Source organism: Carettochelys insculpta, chromosome 4 (genome assembly GCF_033958435.1).
Source record: "Carettochelys insculpta isolate YL-2023 chromosome 4, ASM3395843v1, whole genome shotgun sequence".
In the NCBI taxonomy this organism is placed as follows: Eukaryota; Metazoa; Chordata; order Testudines; family Carettochelyidae; genus Carettochelys; species Carettochelys insculpta.
This window is the reverse complement of record NC_134140.1, coordinates 13338658-13365002: the sequence shown is the minus strand read 5'-3', so window position 1 is coordinate 13365002 and position 26345 is coordinate 13338658. Positions and strand designations below refer to the sequence as shown.

Genomic DNA, 26345 nt, shown 5'->3' with positions numbered 1-26345 from the left:
GCCTTTTTAAGAGGTAGGAAATTCCGTGACAGGAAATGCCTGGATAAGAAATTCCATTAGTGTGGAATTAAGATTGGTTGATGGAATAATGACACCTCGCGGAACACTGAATTGAGCAAAACGAACTTCTGAGAACTAAAATGCACATTTCATGCTACCTGTGCAACTTTAATCCTAACTTCTTTCAACAATGTCCCAATGCACCCCAACAACATACCTCTGCTCTCACAACACCAGGTCCTGAAAAGTTCTTCACCGCATTCTACAACTCACCAGATTCCACTTAACATTATCAAAGAATAAAGAGAGCAAAAGGTCACCCCCAACACCTTCCATCTCCATTTTATAAGCAATGCCCCAATGTGCAGACGGCACACACTCACATAGGCTCCCTTTGTATTAGATGTCGCAAGTAGGTAAGATACACCAAGCAACCTTACCGTGCATTACTGCAGTTTTGTGTCACTGAATCTGTATTAAAATAGCAAGAGAATGTAAAAGCCCTTCCCTCCTGCTGCAGGTCACTTTTAATGTTCCACTTGATTGCTAGGCAAGCCTTCAAGCCAACTAGAACTGTTATCTAGCATGTGAGATAAGGACATCATGTCCAAGAGAAAGGAGGACTTCCTCTGCTGCCCCAAAACAAAAAAATAATACATAATTTGTTACAGAGAGGAAAATGACCTTTTCTCTTTGTAAAAACATCCACAGGTGACTTTGAACGACACAACTGATAACTGCATAAAATTCCTAGCAACCAGTATATCTCATAGTTACAAGCCACATAACACATCTGAAAGACTGTGTCTACTAAATTTCTCCATCTTTTAAAAATTCCCACTGCTGCCATGGAGGAGTTACCTCTGGAGTAGTCAACAGTGAACAATCTTAAGAAAAAAAAAGTTGAGTGGAGCCAAAACCTAAAACAAACAAATATCAGGTAAGAGATACAGTCTTACCTCTGGTTTACTGAGGCTAGATGACACAAGAGAACCAGATCCCACATCCAGATCCCATTGTTTTCTGCCGCTGTTTTCAGGATCCAAAGCAGCAATTCGTCCATCCAAAGTGCTGATAATTACTAAGGATCTGCCAGTCAGAGAAACATTCCAAGTCAGAACCAAAGTAACTGAACTAATTTGTTTTCTGCTATAAATACATTTCACTATATTTTCTGATGTCAGATTACATTGTTTTAAATAAACCATAGTGTTTACATTTCGTATTTTTATCATTTAACTTGTCAGCTGTTCTACTAAGTTTGTAGTTGGATCTCACGTAAACTTGTTTTATATGCCACAAAGCAACTTCTAATCATTTTAGAGGTCATTTGGAAGCAAAACAAATTTGAGTCAGTGTTAAGATGACTGAAAACACAAATCAATCTTTTTTTTGAAGTTCATGTGATTTGTGTAGGTGGGGCAGGAATGATTTGCCTAGCCTCTGTCTGTCAGAGGCAGGAAAGGGATGACAGGTTAGGGATCACTTGGTGATTACCTGTTCTATTCACTCCCTCTGGGGCATCTGGCACTGGCCACTGCTGGAGGACAGGATACCGGACTAGATGGACCTCTGGAGTCTGACTGAGTATGGCCATTCTTATGTGTAAGCAAACCTTCCTCCACCCCCCAAAAATCTCAACCATCATATGGTTTTCAAAAAACCACCAACCTATTAGGTCAGCATGCAAATAATATTGCAGCTTGGATTGAGTAAATCTGCCAAAACCTTGCATGAAGCATGGAAATAAATTTGGTTGTCAGAAAACGTCTTAGAAGAAAACAAGTGTTAAAAGAGGACAACATAGCAGAGCTCAAGCACTGATCTGGAAACGAAGGATGTGCCTATATAGCAAATGAGCTGGCCTATTCTAGCTACCCTAAATCCAACAATAGCTGTAAAGATGGCACAGCCCTGGTATCATTGAAAGTAGTACAATTTAGAAACTGACCTCGTGTATGTATTACTGCTCACTTGCCCTCTCTCTGAAGTCCACAATGTGCTGTATTCACTGCTATTGATTCCAATACTATCTGGATTCCAGCTACCCTGATTTCAAGCACTGGTCATATGCACAGATGATCAGCTATTCTGATCCATTAGTCAGACCTCCTGGATTAATTCCTAATGGCCAAGGCACTAACCTGGGAGGTAAGGAAATCTGATTCAACTTTTCTTTGCTACAGAACTCCCATATTGCCTCTGGTTCACACTCTCAAATGCAAGGCTAGGTAGTATAAATTCTGTTGTGTACATGAATTCTAAAGATAAGGCAGAATACGGAAGTTTACCTGCTTGCTAAGTGGTGTCTGACAGCCTATGATAGCAGTTGGTTTCTAAGTGGCCTGGGACCTGACAGCTTGAGAGGATGTATCCCCATGAGAGAGTTCAACACTAAAATATCAGAAGTGGCATTTGGACTAGAATATGTTTAGTTTAAAAGAGAAGGGGAGTGTTGATAAGCATTTTTGAAGGGCCTTCTATTTTGAAATCACTCCACCTTAATCGGAAAGAACTGAAATCTGTTGACTGTTGGACATGCTGGAAATCTTACCAAATTTCATAGGCTTTGGGGGTGTGTAGAGAATAGGCCCCAGAGGTGTTTGTTGGAAAGATGCACTATTTTTCTGGCAGCATACTGTACAATGTTGTGATTGTAAATTTAAAACACATTCTAACCCCCAAAATACAAATCCTTGAAAAGAATTTGTCACACGGTTATTAGTAATCTGAACACACACTGTGGAACAAGTATACACATAGACCCCTATTCCAACAATATAGCACTGCATTTTTCAAGATACTTGAATATAATGTTTGGGGCTTTTTAAAATCAAAATATAGATTTTAATGCAAGTAGGAAGGGTCAAATACAGGTTGAATGGCTCTACTCCAGTACTCTCTCATCCGGCAACATCTGTAATCTAGCATGATTTTAGTAGCTGAGTGACCACTTATCTTGGCTCTAGCCAAGTTTCTTGTGGTCCCATAAAGTTTGTTTTCAGTCACCAGTCCTGGCTCTCAGCATTTTGTACTGTTGTTTACCCCTAAATGTCTTCTAAGAGCACAGTAAACAGTGGAGGTGTTGGTAATGCTGCTAGACAATATTGACTTCTTGTGGTCTGGCAAATTCTCTCATTCAGCACCAATCAGGTCCCAAGGGTGCTGAGAGAGGTTCAACCTGTATTTAAATATTACAGCTTTAAATTGACCAGCAGTTTTATAAACTGAATATGATAATCACGGCTCCAAGGTACAAGGATTACAAGTAAGTTAATAATGTAGTGTATCTGTACCCAAGCACTCTTATGCTCACACAGTTGTACTTTATATTATAGCTCTCAGCATAACTGCACTGTCCATAAAAACATATTGTCAAAAATGTTAGGCTTCAGATTTGACCCATTTTGTTAGAAAAGTCTGCCATCTGGGCCGTGTCTACACTAGCCCCAAACTTCAAAATGGCCATGCAAATGGCCATTTCAAAGTTTACTAATGAAGCGCTGAAATGCACATTCAGCGCTTCATTAGCATGCGGGCAGCCCTTATTCCTATAAGGGGACTTCGAAGTAGGCAGGGTCCTTTTGAAAAGGAGGCGCGTCAATTTCGAAGTGCCGCAGCCGCCCGCATGCTAATGAAGCGCTGAATATGCATTTCAGCGCTTCATTAGTAAACTTCAAAATGGTCATCTGCATGGCCATTTCAAAGCTTGGGGCTAGCGTAGACACGGCCCTGTGGATATTTCCATATTAGTTTAAATGGAAAAATCAATGCTAGCTGCACTGGAGAATCACACCAACGTCTGTGCATGAAGGACAGAAAATCTGTAATTCCAAAAGGATAAATTAAAGAAAGCTGGTTAGAAAGAATTTAAAATTATAAGAAACAGGTGGACAGAGTCTATTAAATTTCAAATATACATATATTTCTCATAAGAGCAGTTCTTAGTTGTTTTTAGGGTACTCGATTGTATAGAGCACATGGAAGCTGGTATTGACACATCACTGTGCTGGTGATGTTGTATGTGATAGGGTCAGGTGTTTCTAGAACACCTTTCTTTCAAAAATTTAGGTTTAACTGAATTTGTAACTAGAGGGAGAATGCAGTCCCAAAGAATTCTCCATTGGTTTAACATACTTGATCAGATGTCTGAATCAAGTGATGCGTGCAGAATACCCACACTCTTTTAAATCTGCTCATGAAAATGAGGAGCATTTTATTTGAAGCATCTTCAGTCAACACAAGACTTGTAAAGAGAAGTGGCTAAATCAGGGGTCAGCAATCCCTGGCACAGGTGTCAAGAGTGACACACAAACCAATTTTCATTGGCATGTGAGGCAGCAGCTCAGCCCCGTCCCTCCTCCCACATGCAGCCAGGAGCTTGCTCAAAGCTTTGCTGCCTGTGAATTAACAAAAGACCAGGCAATGCTACCAACCACCATCTAAATGGTAAAGCTTTGCATCTTCATTTATTTATTGATTAAGCCATTGTAAGTAGGACTATCATGACTTTAAAAAGTATCACCAGCACTTGGACCACAGAGGTCAAAAGGTCAAATTTCAGCACTCCTGCTCAGAAAAGTTGCTGACCCCCAGGGCTAAATGTAGTCCTCTTATTCCTTAACAATTTTGCTATTCACTAATCATGTTCAACTTTTAACTGTGGTCATTGCTTTAAGGATTTGACACAGACCTCTCTGAAAAAACAACGTAATACCAATTATAAGTGCGATTAAAAAAAATTTTCAGATATACTCTGAAAAACCAAGTAACCTAGCCAGTTTATTAATCCTATTGAGAAAAGCAATTGGTGTCTTTTCAAAAGGGACACTGTCAATTTAAAAATCACATGTCAGAATGTTTTCACTTAATTCTGTCAGTAATACTAAGATTAATAGAAAGGTTGGTGGAAAACTTCCATTTTTTCCAGTTTACTACAATGATGTTGCCAGCATGTATAATCAGTTTCATTGCTTTCTGTGTAGATTTACTCTGTTTGTGTGTTTCATTAAAAAAAAATGAAAAAAATATTTTTAACATAGAAAAATACAACTACAACTACAAAAACTGATGGGCTCTCAGGGCAGGTACGTCGTACCTGAAACCTTTTAAAAAACTGGTTTGATGTCAGGTTGAAGAGACACTGTCAACCTTACAAGCTGTCATTTGCCAAAACGGTCAGGAAAAAAAAAAGTAAAATCTTCAGACAAAATATCTGAAATGGTAAATGTTAAACTAGTCTTTACATCAGAACTAGGAAAATATTGTAGCAAATTTCTATTGGTCATGACTTTAAAGTGTCTGAAGTCAAAGGAGTATTGTTTGACAGCAAGTTAAAGAGTTGGATCAGAAATATCTGAAACAATTCAACAATGTGAATGTGATGTACAATATTTTTGTTCAAAGTGAAACAATCCCCCAAAGACTAGACAAGGTGGCCAACCTGCAGCTCTCAAGCTGCATGAGTCACCGGCATGGAATTAGAGCGGGGGCCTAGCGGTGCCTAGCTCTGGGGGTGAAGGCATTGAGCCACATATTTATTTTCATCTATCTATCTATACATACACACACAGATATAGATATGTAAAATATAAATAAATATATAACATGTGGAACTTTGCACTCTATCCACCAGTATTTGGCTCTTATCTCTAACTGGTTGGCCACCCCGAACTAGGCTGTAATATTGACTTGTCCTGTAGCCAGCCCTTTACTTACAGCTCTAAATGCAGCTAGCTATAAGTCTTACATATGGCTGAACTGATCTAGTGTTGTAACTACGTAAGGTCTGTTCAAACAAAGTAATCACAGTTTGGAAGGAAGTATTTGCTTAGTAGGTGAGGTTTGTCATGTAATGTCCACTATATTGTAACTAGTTAGTGGGAAACATTTTGATTATGTATAACCTCATCAAAAAAAGCTTAGGGTAGCAAATAGGTAGTAACAAAACTATTTTTGAAACAAACATATGTAACTAGTGCAGAGTATTTTTGTTTTGTTTTCCAAAGAGATGTGAATGAATTATCTGCTCTGAAAAACTAAAACGGAAAACTTATAATGTTACATCTTCTCAGCTATAGTTAACTTGTTCCTTAAGAGGCTTGAGTTCATGAAACAGATAGACATGTGAAACCAATAAAGCTGGTAAAAATGTTTCATAACTAAATAATTTTGATAAGGCTGAAGTCTATCTTGGGAAGAAGGTAGAAGTACATCTCTACTGGGGGATGGATCGATGCTGTAGTTGATCTAGTGAACACTGGCTAAATCAACTGCCAATCATTCTCCCTTCAACTCCAGTACTCCATCAGAATGAGATGAGTAAGTGGAGTCAACGGGAGAGTTTCTAATGTGGACTCTGCGGTAAATAAATCTAAGCTGCTCTGATTTGAATTACTCTAATTTAGCTTAAACGCACTTGAGAACAAGTCTACACCTGCCATAAGTAGGTAAAGTGCAAAAAGATAAAAAGCAAAATAAATAGGGACAAAACAGGTTGGGAAAAGGAAATAATTAGGAAAAGCAATGGCTTGGGTAAGAAAGCAACATTTGGAATTAACTAAGTGCTGATCGTTGTTTGCTCTTTCACGTTTATTTGATCAAACTGACATTCAAAGAGATAAAAATACACTTGAATACTCATTTCTAACTGTGTTTGAGCTTTTGGGTTTTGAACACATGCAGTTATTAAGAGAGCCCACTTCATCTATCATACCAGATAACCCCATTAGAATTCTATTCCATTAGCAAAGTAAGTGGAATCTCACCTGCCCAATTACGTATCTGTAATCCAGTTTCTAACTACAACACAGGACAGACCCATTGCAAGGGGGACATGAAACCATGACAAGAAACAACTGCGTTGTCACTGGGTCCACAACAGTTCTATCTGCAGTACAGAAAAGCTTCAACATTTTTGGTCAAAGAAACTCAAAATGAAAACAGCCACTCTCTACATTGAACAGTCAGGTTATTCCCAATACCTGAGAATTAGCATCCCTTATACTGCTCTTTAAGCCAACAAATCAAGCCATATTTGGAACTACTAGGAACATCTTCTCAGGCCCATTGCACAAAAGATACTGCAAGATGACTTTAGGATAGAAAGTCTGTGAATAGCAAAGTGCTCCTCCAATTTTATAACCTACATACCTAAACACCTATACATAACATTTTCAGCACTTGCATCATTGACCTTTACAATTTAATAACCCTCAGAATATTTACCACCTCTTGGGCAGAAGGAAAATCCCCTCACAAGCTACAATACAGGATGCTCATTGTATTAATATAATTGTTATTCTACCACAAATTTATTTCAGCAATTAATGGCACAATTACACATACCTTCAGAAGTGCCATAGCATATTCTATTGCTCAGAAAGAAAACGAACAAGTGTGAATCCAGATAAGAGTTTGCATCTTTTGAGTACAGGAAACTAACACAAAGAATTAACATTAAGCTCACTCTTACTACAGCTACATAGCAATTTTACCTGTCTCCCATTAATCTAAGCCTATTCTACTGCACTAATCAGAGACTGGCTGCCTTTAGTCTTCAGATTCAAATTATTAGGTTGAATAGTTTATGTAGGCAGATAAACTGAACTACTAAAAGCAATAGAGTTAAAATTTTGCAAATTTTATGTTGAAGAGCAGAAGACTGCTTTTATCCCCAAGCCAGAGTATAATTTATAATGAACCAATGCATAAAAGAAACAGTGAATAGTCATAAAGGGAGGGGAAAATCTTTAACTGGCACAGGATGTGGGTTAACCAGACAGTTACTTGTAGAAACTGAATTACTCTCAGGTCTACCAGTTCAAGGCTTCAGATCTCTAACTTCAAAACAGAGTCTGGAAGTCTATGACCAGAAAAAATGCCCCTTTATCATATTCTTCCCCTTTAGCTCCAGTAATGACCTAATTCCTGATATTTCCTTTCCCAGATCAGAGGTGTACCAGAAACAGCTTAGTATCACTTTTGCATTTCAATCACCCCTTTTTAGTATCACCTGCTCACAAAAGATTTTTATTCAAGTCTGCCCTGACAAGTCGTAGAATGGGGAAAAAGAAACCAGTGGAAAATGTCATCTGACTTTCCTGTTTTAATTTGTTTTAGTGCACACCTACACATGTATAGAAGGAAGAACTAAATTAAAGTCTAATATTTTCTTCTCTACTATATATACCAGGATGACCAAAAGGTACATAATACACTTTAACAATATGCAAGTGTTCGGGAGAGGGCATAGGATAAAGAAGTTTATAAGGCTTTGCTTGCACTACATAGCTTTTAGACAGTATTTGTGTTGTGAACCTGGGGTTGTGAGTTCAGTCCTTGAGGGGGCCTTTCAAGGGTCTGGGTCAGGTTAGATTTAAAAAAAATCTGTTAGGGATGATGATAGGACCTGCTGTGAGTGCAGGGGACTGGATTCCATGACCTTTCAAGGCCCCTTCCAGTTTTATGGTGTGTATAACGTATGTATAATAAAAGCTGGGCAGTGTAAACTTTAGCATCGTTGGCAGCAGCACTTGCGCGGCAAAGCATCTGTAGTGTGAGGGGAGCGAGAAAAGGAGGAGTTCAGCACCTACGAATGACACAAGCTTCGGCGCTCAGGAGTAGCCCACGACAAGTCTACGAGCCCAGGCACGTTAACCGCGGCACGTCGCGGACCCGCTTCCCGGTAACAAACCAGGGAAGGAGCCCGGCCAGCAGCTGGCACTTTCCCACCCTCCATGACGGGACAGAACAGACGCTCCAGAGGAAGGGAGCCGATCCCTCGCTGCTCCCGTCGGGGCATGACACGCTTGGCGCCCCAACGCCCGTCTCCCCTGCGGGATGCGGGAGAGAAAGCGCAGCCCAGCTGGGGGTGCTAGCAAGAAACTCCGCGGCAGCTCCGTACCGGCAGCTCCGTACCTGCACCCCCCCACCCTCCCTCACCGCTGCCCATCACTCACACCCCCACCTGCGCCCCGCTCCGCTCAGAGCCCTCTCCCGCCATCCTCCTCTGATCCGCACCCCTCAGTGCCCCGCCCGCCCTCACCTGCCGCCCGGCCGGCTCTCCTCTTCCTCCTCCTCGGGCTCCTGCTCCCCGGGCCCCGCCGCCGCCGCCGCCACCCCGGCCTCATCGTCCTCCACAGTCACGTCGGGCCCGGCGGGGAGGGCGGCGGGAGCCGCGGCCGCCCCGAGCCCGAACCCCACCTCCCCCCCGCGTGCATCGTCCGGAGCCGGCTCGGGGGCCGCCGCCGCCGCTAGCAGCATCAGCACAGCCAGGGCAGCCAGAGCGCTCCGGCCTCGCGGCGCCCGCATGGAGCGGCCCCTCAGCCCGGCCCCGCCGCCCCCTAGGACATGAACCCTCGCTCCCGCCACCAAGAGAACGGGACTCCACCGCGCCGCAACCGCTCCTGCTCGCCCCGCCTCCCCGCGGCCACGTACCGGCGCCCTGAGTCCAACCTACCGTGCTGCTGTTCCCCCTTCGGAAAGAGAAGAAGCTCATTTGACAGACTTAATGTCATTCCTACAAGTACCCGTTTCTGATTGGTCTTTCTAGCTTGACAATGAGGGCGGGGTGACGATGTTTGTCAACACCCCCTCTGACCAATGAGATGAACACAAAGTCCCGCCTCCTAAATCAGACTGCCCAATAGAAAGCAAGTACTTCGTTTCCTTGCTCGGTGGTTAGGTAACCCTCCCCCCAAACTTGTGTCTGATTGGATAATTCGGAGGCGTCGACTGTAGCGCGGCGATTGGGATCTGCCATCTCCGCCTCTTCCTCACTGGGCTAGGCTAGTGTTTCATACGTGGCCGATTCTGAGTGTCGAAAGGGGCTGTCTCAATGGAGGAACCTGGGACAAACCAATCGGATGGGAAAAGTGGGGGGAGTCTTAAAGGGCCCGTTGCAGAATGGACTCTGCTCTGAATGGTGGCTGGGGCTGTGCTCTCAGAGCCACAGTGAGGGCAGCTGCTTGTGCCTTGGCCCTGCTGTATGACCCTGGGTGGCAAGGGCCCTAAGGATCACAACGTATGGCCGACACCATGCAGGGATCCAAGGCTATGAACCACCTGCAGCTTCTGGTCTCCCTTTTCTTGGCACTAACCCCAGGGGCAGAGATGCAGCAAATTGAGAACCGAGATGGGGGGATTACTGTTTCAAACGGTGCAATTAAGCTGTGGAACTCACTGCTGCAGGAGACGGTGGAGACTGACAACTTAGCAAGATTCAAATAGGACCTGGGTGTTTACGCAGCTAGGAAGAATAGACAAGATAAAAAGAACAAGTTGAAAATTACTTAGAAAAATTAGATGTCTGTAAGTCACCAGGGCCTGATGAAATGCATCTTAGAATACTCAAGGAACTCACAGAGGAGGTATCTGAGCCATTAGCTATCGTTTTTGAAAAGCCCTAGACTGGAAAAGGGCAAATATAGTGCCCATCTATAAAAAGGGGGAATAAGAGCAAACCAAAAGATTACGGACCAGTCAGTTTAACTTCTGTTCTGGGAAAGATAATGGAAAAAGTCATTAAGAACTTCATCTGCAAACATCTGGAAGAAAATAAGGTGATAGGTAACTGCCAACATGGATTTGTAAAGAGCAATCATACCAAACGAATCTGACAGCTTACTTTGATAGGATAACAAGTCTTGTGGATAAGGGAGAAGTGGGTATATGTGTGGTATACCTAGACTTTAGTAAGATATTTGATATGGTCTTGCATGATCTTATCAATTGATGCATACTAAAATTTCATGGGAATCCTCCCAGGAGATCTCTAGGAAATTTTGCTGGAGGTACTCTCCAATGCTCTACTGAAATTTCGTTGGAAGAATATAAAGTCAGGGATAAAGTATGGTGCCCTAGCCTTCAGAACAAGGGCAGGAGATGGATGGCAGGAGATAAATCACTTGATCATTGTCTTCTGTTCTCCTCCTCTGGGGCACCTGGCATTGGCCACCGTCGGCAGATGGGATGCTGGGCTGGATGGACCTTTGGTCTGACCCAGTATGGCCATTCTTATGTTCTTATGTTCTTATGAACTGCTTTGTTCCTTCCCCCACTGAATGACACTTTCTTGCGCCACTCAAAAAATTCTTATTCTGGGACCACGCACTTAAAGGCAAACAGCACATGGCCCGATTCTGAAGCTGCATGCAGGCAGGAGATCATAAGAACATAAGAATGGCCATACTGGGTCAGACCAAAGGTCCATCCAGCCCAGTATCCCGTCTGCCGACAGGGGCCAATGCCAGGTGCCCCAGAGAAGGAGAACAGAAGACAATGATCAAGTGATTTATCTCCTGCCGTTGTACTGAAGGTTAGGGCACCATACTTTACCCCTGGCCAATAGCCATTTATGGACCTAACCTGCAAAAATTTATCAAGCTCTTTTTAAAACCATAATAGAGTCCTGGCCTTCACAGCCTCCTCCGGCAAGGAGTTCCACAGGTTGACTGTGCGCTGTGTGAAGAAAAATTTCTTTTTATTAGTTTTGAACCTACTACCCATCAATTTCATTTGGTGTCCCCTAGTTCTTGTATTATGGGAAAAGGTAAATAATTTTTCTATATTCACTTTCTCCACACCATGCATGATTTTATATACCTCTATCATATCGCCCCTCAATCGCCTCTTTTCCAGACTGAAAAGTCCCAGTCTGTCTAGCCTCTCCCCATATGGGACCCGTTCCAAACCCCTAATCATCTTAGTTGCCCTTTTCTGAACCTTTTCTAATGCCAATATATCTTTTTTGAGATAGATCTTGCATCCTTCTTACCCTACGGAGTGAGATAGCTGCTTTTGTGATCTCTAACAGTGGAAAATGGTGACAGATTACCGAGGCCAAATTCACATTATAGCAATCTGTTGACAGAAGTTACTGTTGGGAGAGATCTTCCAGCAACATTTCTGTCAACAAATCACATCCACACATAAAAACGAATCAAAAGAGCAATCCATTCTTGACTGATAGCGGCCAGACTGCCAGGCCACTCTCTCAACAGAACGGCCAAATGGAAGCTCAGCAAACATGGCTGCCCAGTGAACCAGAAGCCCTGTCTATTGATGGGGCGGCCCAAAACATCTACGTGGCTTTTTGGTCAACAGAAACTGTCGACAAAACCATTATTCCTCATCGCGGAGAGGCAGAAGGTCAATGGCGGAAGTGCCAAGTTCTGCCAACAGACTGTCAACAAAATGCATTTTGTGTGCAGATGCTCCGCAAGTCTTTGTTGACAAAACCCCAGTTTTGCTGACAAAACTCTCTAGTGTAGATGTAGCCACTATGTTTAGGGTGTTCACTGAGATGCATGCTTACCAAGGGTCAGTGAAAAAAATGCTTGGTATGTTGTCACTATAATCATTCAGTGCTGTGCACTACCTAACAATCATGCTTCTGTTTATTGTTTCATGTGCTTCTGTAGATGTGGCCTTCAGGGAACCACTTAAACACTCAAGGAGCACCTCTGCCAAATAAGGATGTGACCAAGAAGGGCATATTCCAGGAGTTCCTGAAATCCTCTGAGGCAGAGAAAAAAGAATGCAAGAAGTGAAGACAACTGAACAGGCAGGGCAGAAAAGAAAATCAGGAGATGGTTCAAAAGGCCCGTGACTGGATAATGAAAGTAACAGAGAAGCAAACACAGACACTGAAGTCCCTAATACACTACAGTCAGAAGAGGCATATGAATTCCCTCCCTGCAGCTGATAAAGAATTGTTTTCCATGCCCTGCCCAAACTTCTCACACACTTTCCTTTCAACTTTCCAGAACATCCCAGTATCCCATTCAATCCACTCCTCTCAACAATTTCCAAAATGATAGCTGAACTCACCCAGCTATGAGAGTCTACCCTACACTTCTACCTCCCTCCCCACCAACACTGTTGTGTGTGTTAATTAGGGTTCAATAAAAACACTCTGAAACATAAGGAATCTATTTGTATCCTACACATTGTGGTTGCAGCTAGTAATAAAACATGACATGCAATTTTATCATTTGCTTACTTAAAAGCCTGCTGAGGAATCACCACAAGTGCCAACAAACAACTGTATATAAAGAAGCACAGAGGTTGTTATGTAGAAGTATACATCACTAGTTCTCATTCTCAAAATGTAGCCTCAGAGCCTCCCTGATTCAGATAGGTGATCTGTCTCAGCACTTCATCCCTAGGCAAACATTGTGCCCTTAGCCTCACAAAGATTATGCAGCAGACAGGTATGATCAGTGGAATGTTTTCCTTATGCAGATCCGATCTGCCATGAAGGCATTACTAACATACTTTTAATCTGCCAAATGCATAGTTCATAGTCATTCTGTACCTACTCAGATTACTGTTGAAGGGCTCCTTGCTGCTGTCCAGGTTACCTATTAAGGCTTTATGTGCCAGGAGAGTAGGGGGTAAGCTGGATCTCCAAGGATTATTATTCGGGTATTTCAATATCCCCCATCTGTAATTCTCAGGTTTTGAAAGAAAGTTCCTGTTTTATACACCTTCCTGGAGCACCTCGTGTTGTTGTCAGAGAAATGCCTGTGGTGATCAACCAGAGTTAGCAATACTATGGAGAAGTACCCCTTTTTTACTGTTGTCCTCTGTACAAGATAGCTCAGTGTAAAAACTGGAATATGCATTCCATCTGTTGCCCCTCTGCAGTTAAGGAAGTTCATTTCCACAAAGCCATGTGCTATCTTATGAACATTGTCAAGAGTCACAGTCTTTGCTGCAGGATGCAGTTAATGGCCCTGGTCACTTGCATTAACACTTCCCCAAGGTTGACCTCCTGTCTCCAAACCAATTTGTGACTAACCAGTAATAGTCTGGAATCACCAGCTTTCATGCTGCAATTGCTATGCACTTCTCCCTTGTGAATGCTGCTCTCATTTTCTTGTCCTTGCGCCTTAGGTCTAGGATGATCTCCACACATAGTTCCAGGAAGATGGCTTACCACATTTGAAAGCTCTGTAGCTACTGCTTGTCATTCCAAACCTGCATAGCTCTGTGATCCCACAACTTAATGCTTGTTTCCTGAACCCAAAAGTAGTGGTCCATCAGATGCTGCTTCTCCATGAATGCCAAAAGTACTCTGGTGTTATTTCTTTCCTGGCACTCAGCAGATCAGGCAACTCTGAATCCTTTTCAGATTGGGCACTCATGATATACCACCTGTCCATCTCTGATGTGTTGATGACAGTTATGGCAACAAAACAAAGCAGTGTGGAATCTGTTTTTTCATACAGAGATGGGAGGCACATAGGACACAAGGGGCCAGACCACTGAAAAATTCCATGAAATGCAGTTGGAAGCCCATATAACGCTGGGACAGAAAACAGTGCATCATAGGAAGTTGAGCCCACGCCTATGATGTGCTGGAATCCACTCCGCGTTCCCAGAAGCTGTAGCTACAGAAGATGGTGAGTAGCACAATGGAAAAGCTACCAGCAGTGCTCTGCTAACAGAGTGAGCATAGTCTCAGAAGAGCAGCCTTGTTAATCTGAAGCTTCAAAAAATTAAACCAAAAAAAAAAACAAAACCCAGTCCTGCAGCACCTTAAAAACTAACAATTTACTTATTGAGTAATGAGCTTTCGTGGGTAAGACCAACTTCATCAGATTCAATTCATTCAGAATCTGATGAACTGGGTCTTACCCACGCAAGCTCATTACCTAATAAATAATTGGTTAGTCTTTAGAGTGAGCATAGTGTGAACATGTAAGAGTGATACTATTATAGTGCTTTTTGATCATCAAAATAACTTTGGCTGACAAAATTCTGTAGTGTAGGCAAGACTTTAGACATAGGGTCATGTTAAATTGACATTTACACAAATTGGTATAGCAATGCCTTGTGGCATGAATCTTTAGACAAAACAGTGAATGCAATGTATTAAATAGAATACAATGCTAAAGGGTAATGCTATGACCTACCGTGTACAAACTTTGCTTCATTACACTTCAAATTAGTACTGTGCCAGAGAAAATACAATGTTGTCCCACCTGAATGCCAGTGATGCATTTTTGCCCTTTTGCACTAAGGCTACGTCTACACTAGCCCCAAACTTTGAAATGGCCATTTAAATGGCCATTTCAAAGTTTACTAATGAAGCGCTGAAATGCATATTCAGCGCTTCATTAGCATGCAGGTGGCGTTTACTAATGAAGCGCTGAAATGCATATTCAGCGCTTCATTAGCATGCGGGTGGCTGTGGCGCTTCGAATTTGACGCGGCTTGCCACCGCGCAGCTCGTCCCGACGGGGCTCCTTTTCGAAAGGACCCCGCCTACTTCAAAGTCCCCTTATTCCCATGAGCAGATGGGAATAAGGGGACTTCGAAGTAGGCGGGGTCCTTTCAAAAGGGAGCCCCGGCGGGACGAGCCGCACAGCGGCGAGCCGCATCAATTTCGAACCGCCGTGGCCGCCCGCATGCTAATGAAGCGCTGAATATGCATTTCAGCACTTCATTAGTAAACTTCGAAATGGCCATTTGCGTGGCCATTTTGAAGTTTGGGGCTAGCGTAGACACGGCCTAACTGTTATCTTAGGCTCCTTAAAGATACTAATAACGAGAAAAAGTAATAAATTTCTGGTTGTAACTGAACTTCAAAGTATTGTGTTTGTTGTTAAGAGTTTGTTCTGGTTCATAAAACTTATATTATGCCTATAAAAAAGCAAACATAAGCAGCACTGTGCAATTTAAAACTGATCCATTCCCTTTTCCATGAGGTTAATTCAATAGGTGATGTGGTAACGATATATGCAAGTCATTAAAACAAACACCTATAGTCCATGCAGAAAATTTTGTAAGCTAATAAAAAGAAAATATCCTTTTATGTGATGGAAATGGCTTTCATTCCTGGTAGCATATGTAAGATTAATTTTGATTCAATATACTATGAACTTAATATCTGACCAGACATTTATCTGGAAACTATAACCTTCAATTGCAGGAAGTTGTGGTCAGTTTAAAAGCTATTGTAAGGAATGTGCCAGCAGGAACTCCATGCTACTGAAGGCTGAGAGGAATGTGTCTCCCAGAGATCATTTGCATGAGAATGCAAAGGTGTGCATATATGATACCTTGCAAGCAAAGCCTAATGGGTAGCAAGGAAGCAATGAGGTTTTGTCTATTGTGAACATATTGTTGTAAAATCACAATTTATGTTAACACAGTATAAGAATTATGAAATCTCACCAATGCTCCAAGTTGTTGTGGGGCACAGGGCAGTCATCATAACTGCTAAGACATGGATTGCACAGGGCTCCCCTGGTCTAAAGCATTGAAAAACAGAAGAGGAGGGATTTGGGTTAAACCAGCTAATAGAGTGTTTTGCCTAAATCATCAGGTGTGTCTACACTTGCACTCCTCTTTTGAAAGAGGTATGCAAATGAGGTATAAATTTGCATATTTGAATTTCAAAAGAGCTTCTTTTGAAAGAAGAAAGTTAGCGTAGATGCTGCTCTTTCAAAAGTAAACCCCATCTTTGAAACAATGGCTACGTCTACACATGCCCCAAACTTTGAAATGGCCATGCAAATGGCCATTTCGAAGTTTACTAATGAAGGGCTGAAATGCATATTCAGCGCTTCATTAGCATGGGGGCTGCCGCGGCGCTTCGAAATTGATGCGCCTCGCCGCCGTGCGGTGCATCCAGACGGGGCTCCTTTTCGAAAGGACCCCGCCTACTTCGAAGTCCCCTTATTCCCATAAATAAGGGGACTTCGAAGTAGGCGGGGTCCTTTTGAAAAGGAGCCCCGTCTGGACGGTCCGTGTGGCGGCTAGGCACGTCAATTTTGAAGCGCCGCGGCAGCCCGCATGCTAATGAAGCGCTGGATATGCATTTCAGCGCTTCATTAGTAAACTTAGAAATGGCCATTTGCGTGGCCATTTCGAAGTTTGGGGCACGTGTAGACACGGCCAATCTTTCTTCCCATTAAATAAAGGGAAGGATTCTTTCAAAGATGGGTTTACTTCAAAAGAGCAGTGTCTACACTGGCTTTCTTCTTTTGAAAGAAGCTCTTTTGAAATTAGAATATGCAAATTAGTTGCCAAATATGCAAATTTACCTCTCATTTGCATTTTTGATTTACATTATTTGCATACCTCTTTTGAAAGAGGAATGCAAGTGTAGACACACCCTTAGTGATATAGTTATAAGCCTAGTTTAACTATTTCTCCAAATCTATTGAAAAATAGAGCTAGAAACTAGTGTTTGTATCTTTTATGAAACTGCTTTGGTAGATGCTGAGAGCTGAAATCACAGGGAGGCAGCTGAGGTCCCTAAGAGGTGAAATCCCTGGCTTTTGCCTCAGGCCAAACCCCCAGCAGATGCTGTGGCTGGTAGGAGGTGGTGGGTGGGGCAGCTGGCAGGGGATAAGTAGAATGCAGGGCCTGCGTAGAGGGGGCATTGCCTCAGGTTCAGTGACGGAATGTATCAGTGTGATGTCTCAGGGCCTGCATGGACTTGATGGAGTTCTAAGTGGGGCGTTTTAAGTGGGGCATTTGAGGTAGAAGTACGGAGAAAGTTTGGGTGTATGGATTTGCTGTTTATGGTAGTGGCCTGGTGAGCCTCAGAGGCCGAGGACACTGCTCAATCCATTTGAGTTGGGACAGTTACTTGAGGATTGGTTATGAACTCTGGGTGTGGTATTTTCTCAAGCTTATGCCAATTGACTTTTCTGCCTCTTTCATTAAAAGTTTCTTTTCTGCACTCAGACTCTGTGCTTGTGAGTGGGGAAGCACTGCCTCTCTGAGGTGCTCAGGAGTGTGTGAAATTCCCAGGCTACTGGGTGGGGACTTGAGCCGTTTCTGTGTGAGAGGGATGAAAAGGAACCCCTAGGTGTTGAACCAGAACCTGGTTGCTGCCCACTCCTGCTGGCAGAAGGGTTAGATTATTTTCCATCTAACTACAGGCTGAACCTCTCTAATCTGACACTCTCTCATCTGGCAAACTCCTTAATCCATCATGATTTTAGTTAGCTGGATAACCACCTCCCTCGGGTGTGGCCAAGTTTCCTGTGGTTCAACTAAGTTTGTTTACAGCCACCAGTCCTGGCTTTCAGTGTTCTGTGCTGTTATTTAGCTGTAATTTACCCCTAAATGTCTTCTAAGAGCCCAGTAAGCAGTGTAAGTTTTGGTAATGTGCTAAAAAATATTGACCTCCTGTCGTCCAGCAAATTCATCTGGCATCAGTCAGGTCCCTGGGGTGCTGGACGAGAGAGGTTCAACCTGTACCATCTTCTTAGGATGTATGTAATGTGCCTCAAATGGCACATGACCAGGATTCATTACCATATTGGTCTATTGGCTGGAAACTACCATGATGTTTCAGAACTATATTTAATTAGATGCTTTCTATAACTAATAGGGCTTGTCAGTGAAATAAATAATGTGCCATCTTGTGGCCTTTCCAGGTTACAACAAGTGAAAAATACCTTCATGTACCTTGTATCAGCGAGGTAGCCATGTTAGTCTGTATCTTCAAGAACAATAAGTCCTGTTGCACTTTATAGACTAACTTATTATTCATGTACCGTGATTCTCTCACCCCTAGGATGATGTAAATTAATACTGATTAGAATGATAATAATTAACAGAGTGCTTTCCATCCAGCAGAATTGAAATTTACTCTTTGGACTAGGCATATAGGAATTATTTTTCCCACAACCACTGACAGTTTGTCATGTGCAAGGGGAAATTCAGCAACTTTTCAAACAGCACAACAGACCAAAACATGGTAAAACAGACGCAAGACCTAAAAAAAAGTTATATCTAGCTGATATATATCTTGAAGACAAAATGACATTATTTACACTGGGATAAGATTAAAGGGATATTAACACTTTGAAAATTAATCAATTTTTTAAAAAAGTTAGATTTAAGTATTTTCAGATAAATGTTGGACCTCCCTGGTCCAGCATCCTTGGGACCTGGCCAGTACTGAACCAGGGAGTTTGCCAGATCAGGTGAGAGGTGAATGTTGGCACTTCTGCTGTTGGCTTCCAGGCTCTCCCAGGGGTTTTGCCAGCCTCCATGCCACTAGGCTCCCCTTTGGGTCACCAGCTCCCAGTCTTATGCTTGACTATGCTCCTGGCCTGGGCCAGTCTCCCTGACGCTGGGCTCCTGGCTGCCAGCCCAACTCTGCTCCATGCCCCCAGCTATTGGCAGGCTGTTGGCCTGCTTGCTGGCAGACCAGCTTCACTCTGGCCCCAGCCAGACTTCCAGCTACCAGTTCCATGGCCTGACTGCATTCCTGGCCCTGGCTGGGGCCCCAGCCATCAACTCTCCTTCCATTGACCTGGCTCCTCCCCAGCTCCAGCTGGGTCTGCTTCTGGCCCGGTTGGGATCCCAGCTGCTGGAATTCCAGCTGGCCCCCACTCTTAAATGCTGGAGCTCTCTGGTTCAGTGACATCCATGGTCCAGAATGCTGCTGGACCAGAGAGTCCTGGATTAGAAAGATCCAGCCTGTAGTAAACCTGCTCCTCCATCTCCCTTATCAGTCTCTATCTCCCTTATCATTTGATGTGTTCACTTGTATGACAATCACAAATTGCCTTGTCTTCCCTAGGATTTACCTTGCTCCTTTTACCACATGTAAGCTTGCTCAAGGTGAGAACCCACCTTTGTCTTTTGGAACAAAAGCCCAAAGAGGGGAAGCAGTGCTAGGACTGAGTAGGGACACTCTGTCTTTGGACAAAACTTCTAGCTGGTTCCAGGAGTACCCTAGCTGTTGTCCTTCAGTCTCAGTAGACCATCTCCGCATTGTCCAAGGTCTTCCTCTTTTGCATTTTCCTTGCGGGTTCCATTTGAGGGCTTGACGGGCTATGCTGGATGATGGTTTTCTGAGAGCGTGGCCAAGCCGTTCCCACTTTCTTCTCTTGATTTCAGCGTTTATTGGTTCTTGTCCTGCTCTGTTCCAAAGCTCCTCATTTGTGACTAAATCTTGCCATTTGATGTGAAGGGTGTACCTCAGGTATCTGTTAATAAATGTCTGTAGCTTGTGATTTGAAGGCTTTTTAGTATGTAAGGTATCGCATATGAATATGAAGTGCAACCCTAATAAACTGAATCTTAGGCCTGGTTTACATTTAATAGTTGTACCAATATAGGGCTGTGATTTCTTCACCAAAATGATTACACTAGTCAGGACACAGTTATACCAATAGAAAGTTGCATTATACTAGTGTAATTATTCCTCTTCCCATAGACAAGTAGGGGGTAAGTCTCTACTGGCACTTTACTGATCTGCAACTTTCTTGTGCCGACTTTGGTAATCTCAGAGGAATGTACGAGGGTATGAGGAAGGCATTAGGACCCACCCAGAACAAGATGGCACCTCTGAAATCCAAACCTGGTGAAGTCATTGCTGACAAAGCCAAACAGATGGAGCGCTGGGCTGAGCACTACTCCAAGCTGTACTCATGCGAGAATGTTGTGGTTGACACAGCCCTCGATGCCGTCGAGCTCCTACCACTAATGGACGAACTGGATCAAGAACCGACTGTGGATGAACTGAAGAGAGCCATCGACAGCGTTGCAGCAGGAAAGGCCCCTGGTCAGGATGGTATACCACCAGAGGTAATCAAATGTGCTGCGGACACACTCCTGGAACCCCTACATGAGCTACTGTGCCTGTGCTGGAAAGAGGGTGAGGTTCCACAGGATATGCATGACGCTAACATTGTAACATTGTATAAGAACAAAGGAGACAGAAGCGACTGCAACAACTACCATGGAATCTCCCTCCTAAGCGTCACTGATAAACTGTTCGCTCGCGTCATCCTTGGCAGACTCCAGAAGATTGCTGAGAGGGTGTACCCCGAAACGCAGTGCGGATTCCGCGCAGACAGGTCTACCGTTGACATGGTCTTCTCTCTAAGGCAGCTGCAGGAGAAGTGCAGGGAGCAGAGAAAGCCACTCTACATAGCCTTCATCGACCTGACCAAGGCCTTTGACTTGGTCAGCAGGGATGGTCTGTTCAGACTGTTCCACAAGATAGGTTGTCCTCCACGGTTACTCAAGATGATCCAGTCGTTCCATGAAGACATGAGAAGAACCATCCAATATGACGGTGCATTATCGGATGCTTTCAGAATCAGGAGTGGCGTCAAACAAGGATGCGTGCTTGCTCCGACATTGTTTGGGATCTTCTTCGCACTCCTCCTGAAGCATGCCTTTGGATCTTCAACAGAGGGCATCTTGCTGCACACAAGATCTGATGGGAAACTGTTTAACCTTGCAAGGCTGAAAGCTAAGTCTAAGGTGCGAGAAGTCCTCATCAGAGACATGCTGTTCGCAGACGATGCTGCTGTAGTGTCTCACACAGAAGACCAGCTTCAAAAACTGCTGAATCAGTTCTCCAAAGCATGCAAGGACTTTGGGCTTACCATCAGCCTAAAGAAGACAAACGTACTCAGTCAGGATGTTGCTGAATCCCCATCAATCAGCATGGACAACTATACGTTAGAGGTCGTCCACGAGTTCGTTTACCTCGGGTCCACCATCACTGACACCCTGTTGTTGGACACTGAGCTAAATAGGAGGATTGGAAAAGCAGCCACAACTCTGTCCAGACTCGGCAAGAGAGTGTGGAATAACAACAAGCTATACACTCACACCAAAATGCAAGTCTACAGAGCCTGCATCCTCAGCACCCTCCTTTACAGCAGCGAGACTTGGACCCTGTATGCCCACCAGGAAAACAGGCTGAACGTCTTCCACTTGCGCTGCCTCAGGCGCATCCTTGGAATATCGTGGAAGGACAGAGTGACCAACACCGCCGTCCTCGAGCAAGCTGGAATCCCAACCATGCACACCCTCCTCAGGCAGCGTCGACTCCGCTGGCTTGGCCACATCCACAGGATGAATGATGGAAGGATTCCAAAAGACATCCTGTATGGTGAGCTAGCCTCTGGCAAAAGACCTCCCGGACGCCCCCAGTTGCGCTACAAAGATGTCTGCAAGAGAGACCTCAGAGAGGTAGACATCGAGCTGGACAACTGGGAAGAACTAGCAGATGACCGCAGCAGATGGAGGCAGGGGTTACACAAGGGCCTTCAGAAGGGCGAGATGAAGATCAGACAGCTAGCAGAGGAGAAGCGAGCGCACAGAAATCACAATAAGGACTTGCCAGACACCCACTACATCTGCAAGAGATGCAGCAAGGACTGTCACTCTCGTGTGGGTCTTCATAGTCACAATAGACGCTGTAAATGAAGTCCTCAATTGAAACTTTAAAGGGTGTGATCCATAGTCTATGCAGACTGAAGGATGCCTACTACTACTACTACTACTACTACTAGAAGATATCTTTTTTCTGGTGGTATTTGAGCTCCATGAGCACATATGCACCAAGAGATTCTTGAAGACAGACCCTTCAATGACTGATGTAGGGATAAAATCAGGCCCCAGTGTTTTCACAGCATCAAGGAATATTAGAACTGAAAGGGACCTCAGAAGGCCATCAAGTCCAGTCCCCTGCCCTCACAGCAGGACCAAGCACCATCTAGTTCATCCCTGTTAGATATTTATCCAACCTATTCTTCAGTTTCTCCAGTGGTGGAGATTCTACAACCACCCTAGGCAATTTATTCCAGTACTTAACCACCCTGACCTTCAGGAAAATTTTCCTAATGCTTAACCTAAACCTCCCTTTTCTTGTGTTTTATATCACCACAAAGATCTCAGTTCACAACAGCTCTTAAGGACATGCTTAACTTCAAGTGTCACTGAAGTCCAGGGGATTTAAGCACTGCTTATAATTAAGCCCGTTTTAACAGTGTTTTGCTGAATTGGTGCTAACAATCCAAAACAGAGGCATGTTACTGTTCCCTTAGTGAGCAGTCACACCTGCGAGGTTATCAAAACAAAAAAGCAGTCTAGTAGCACTTTAGAGACTAACAAAATAATTTATTAGGTGATGAGCTTTTGTGGGACAGACCCACTTCTTCAGACCATAGCCATACCAGAACAGACTCAATATTTAAGGCACAGAGAACCAAAAATAGTAATCAAGATTGACGAATCAGAAAAATATTACCAAGGTGAGCAAATCAGAGAGTAGATGGGCAGAAGGGGAGGGGGCTTGGGAGTCAAGAATTAGATAAAGCGAAGTATGCAAAAGAGCCCCTATAATGATCTAGAAAATTCCCATCCTGGTTCAAACACATGTTAATGTGTCAAATTTGAATACAAAAGAGAGTTCAGCAGCCTCTCTTTCCAAACTGCTGTGAAAATTTCTCTTCAGTAGAATGCAAACAGAATGGCCCACTCCATTAAAGTGCTGTCTGACAGGTTTGTGAACGAGGAGCATTTTTATGTGTGTTTTATGCCCATTAATTCTATGTGTAAGAGTTTGGAGTCTGTCCAATATACCAAGCATCTGAGTGTTGTTGACACATGATGGCATATAGGATGTTAGCTAAGGAACATGAGACTGTGCCCCGTGATTCTGTGACTAACCTGTGTTGGTCCAGTGATGGTATCTCCAGAATAGATATGTGGACAAAGTTGGCAACGGGCCTTGTTGCAAGGAAAAGTTCCAGGACTGGTGTTCCTGCAGTATAGACTGTGGTTACTGGTGAGAATCCTCATAAGGTTGGGAGGTTGTCTGTAGGAGAGAACAGGCCTGTCACCTAGGGACTTCTGGAGTGTGGCATCCTGATTAAGGATAGGTTGTAGATCTTTAATAATGCATTGCAGTGGTTTGAGTTAGGGGCTGTAGGTAATGACCAGTGGTGTTATGTTATAGGGTTTTTTGGACCTATCTTGGAGTATCTGGTCTCTGGATATTCATCTGGTCCTGTCAATTTGTTTTTTATTTCTCCTGGTGGGTAATTCAGGTTTATGAATATTTGGTAGAGATCTTGTAGTTTTCAGTCTGTGTCAGTAGGATCAGAACAAATGTGATTGTACCTCAGGGCTTGATTGTAAACAATGGATCTAGTTGTGTCTGCAGGATGGAAGCTAGAAGCATGTAGGTAAGTATAGCGATCAGTGGGTTTCTGGTAGAGTGTGGTACCGATCAGGCCATCCTTGATTTGTGCTGTAGTGTCCAGGAAATGCATCTCTCACATGCAGTAGTTGAGGCATAAGTTGATGGTGGGGTGCAGATTGTTAAAGTTCTAGAGCCTCTATACCATGGGTCCAAATCATAAAGGTTATGGATGGCAGCAGTCCAAATGCCAAGCCAACTACTTCAGATTTTGGGTTAATGCCACATGGAAGAAAAATGGTTTGGTAGCTGGCTTTTTTCAACACAAATTCCACCCCATATGTGCATTTGTATCACAAAATATACTATTCCACAGGCCATGCACAATATGCTGGAAAAGGTCTCTTGCAGTTAGAAAAGGATCTCTTGCAGCTAATCCAATCTTTTTCACACAGACTCTTTAATAAGAAGTCATTGACATCTTGCATAAAGGAAGGCTGGCTTGAATCAACCCAACTTAATTCCTGGACAAAAGAGGATCTGCTGGAAGAATGCCCCGTTGTTCGAAGACAGACGCTCCAGCATTGCTCGTTTAGCCATGACAAACGGGATTATTTCGAGTCCCTACAAATCACAGCAGCATGGTGGAGAGTACTCACCAGAAGCACTGACATACACCAAGAAGCACTGAAGCACATCACAAGCAGTCCTATGTATGGAAAGTTTAAAAAGCAACAGGGGCATTCTCATTGTCAGAATCAAAGTGAACAGACATTTTCTAATCCCTTATGGGCTGATTTTCAAGTGCTAAGCACCAGCAGCTCCCATAGAGGATTTGTGGGTGCTCAACACCTCTGAGAACCAGATCACTTTTATCTGAATGCCTAAATATGGATTTAGAAGCCTAATTTTAAGCAGCCATTACTGAAAATTTTGGCCAGTGAAATTGTGGCCATAAATATCAAAGGCTGCCTCACCCCTAATTTCCCAGATTCTCAGGCATGATTTAGGGGCAACAAGCCTACCCTCATCCAAACTGTCTAAAAATTCATACTAAGTTTTATACCAGCCTCCAGGCAGCTTGGAAATTGGATGTAGAACTTTGGTCAATGATGTGTGGCTACAGATACCAACACATTCAGGAAAGCTTATAGTCATGTGCCTCACTACTGCATCTCTGTTGTGTTTTGATATAAGGATCTCCCACTAAGTTGGGACACAGCACTGTATGTTGGTATGTAGATCCAATCTGCCCTAGAAAAAAGCAACAGATTAAAACAATCCAACCCTCAAGGTTGTTTTGCTAGTATGGATGGATTATGAAGGTTTTAAAAATGTTTTTTAAAAAATTGGTAGACTAAATGGGGATCTAACTAGGGACTGATTTAGGATAAAGTTGTTCAAAATCTTCTAAGGGATTTAGATGCCTGAACTATATTAACTTTCAATAGGACTAAGTGCTTAAATCACTAACGCACTCTTGAAAATACTGTCGTGAGTCTCCAGTATTTTAAAGTAGATTTAACAAAGTGATGTCATGGTCTCACTGCCAGGCAGAGTTCTGAAACATTTGGATGATGGACTATGCAGATGAACAGAAGCACTAAGAATTCATTCCTGGGTTTACACTTACAACATTCAAGCAACTTAGCTACATGGCATAAGTCTGTGAAAAATTTTGCAGCTTGAGTTCCACAGTTAGGTTGGCCCAACACTTAGTACCCATGCAGGTAAGCCGAAGTAAGAAATCTGCCAATTTAGCTGCTGCTTCCTGGAAAGGTGGATTAACTGTGCAGATGGGAAACCCCCTCAGGAGGCAGGATACTAGTGCACTAGACCGATAAGTTTAACATCAGTACCAGGCAAATTAGTAGAAACACTAGTAAAGAGTAAAATTGCAAGGCACATAGAAGAGCACGAATTGTTGGGCAAAAGTCAGCATGGTTTCTGCAGAGGGAAGTCGTGTCTGTCTAATCTGTTAGAGTTCTTTGAGGGGGTTAATAGGCATGCGGACAGGGGGCACCCAGTGGACGTGGTATACCTAGATTTCCAGAGAGCCTTTGACACGGTCCCACACCAAAGGCTTTTGTGTAAATTGGGTGGTCATGGGATAGGAGGAAAGGTCCTTTCATGGATCGGGAATTGGTTAAAAGACAGAAAACAAAGGGTTGGAATAAATGGTAAATTTTCACAATGGAGGGAGGTAACTAGTGGTGTTCCCCAGGGCTCAGTCCTGGGACCGATCCTGTTCAACTTGTTCATCAATGATCTAGAAAATGAGGTAAGCAGTGAGGTGGCAAAGTTTGCAGATGACACCAAGTTGTTCAGGACAGTCAAAAGCAAAAGGGATTGTGAAGAACTACAAAAAGATCTCAGCAAACTGAGTGATTGGGCAGCAAAATGGCAAATGAAATTTAATGTG

The 26345-nt window shown here is 43.4% G+C and overlaps 1 protein-coding gene across 2 annotated transcripts in view; it reads right to left on the bottom strand.

The window, feature by feature from the left end:
• The window catches only part of EIF2AK3 (eukaryotic translation initiation factor 2 alpha kinase 3), a 60415-nt gene extending 51059 nt beyond the window's left edge, over positions 1-9356 (bottom strand). For both annotated transcript variants that reach the window (XM_074991674.1, XM_074991675.1), the window contains exons 1-2: positions 9047-9356; positions 960-1089 (exon numbers count right to left, since the gene is read on the bottom strand). In XM_074991674.1, the coding sequence (XP_074847775.1) occupies positions 960-1089; positions 9047-9312 (396 nt within the window). In that variant the 5' untranslated portion in view covers positions 9313-9356. The remainder of the gene's footprint in view (positions 1-959; positions 1090-9046) is intronic.
• Between the last annotated feature and the right edge of the window lie 16989 nt (positions 9357-26345).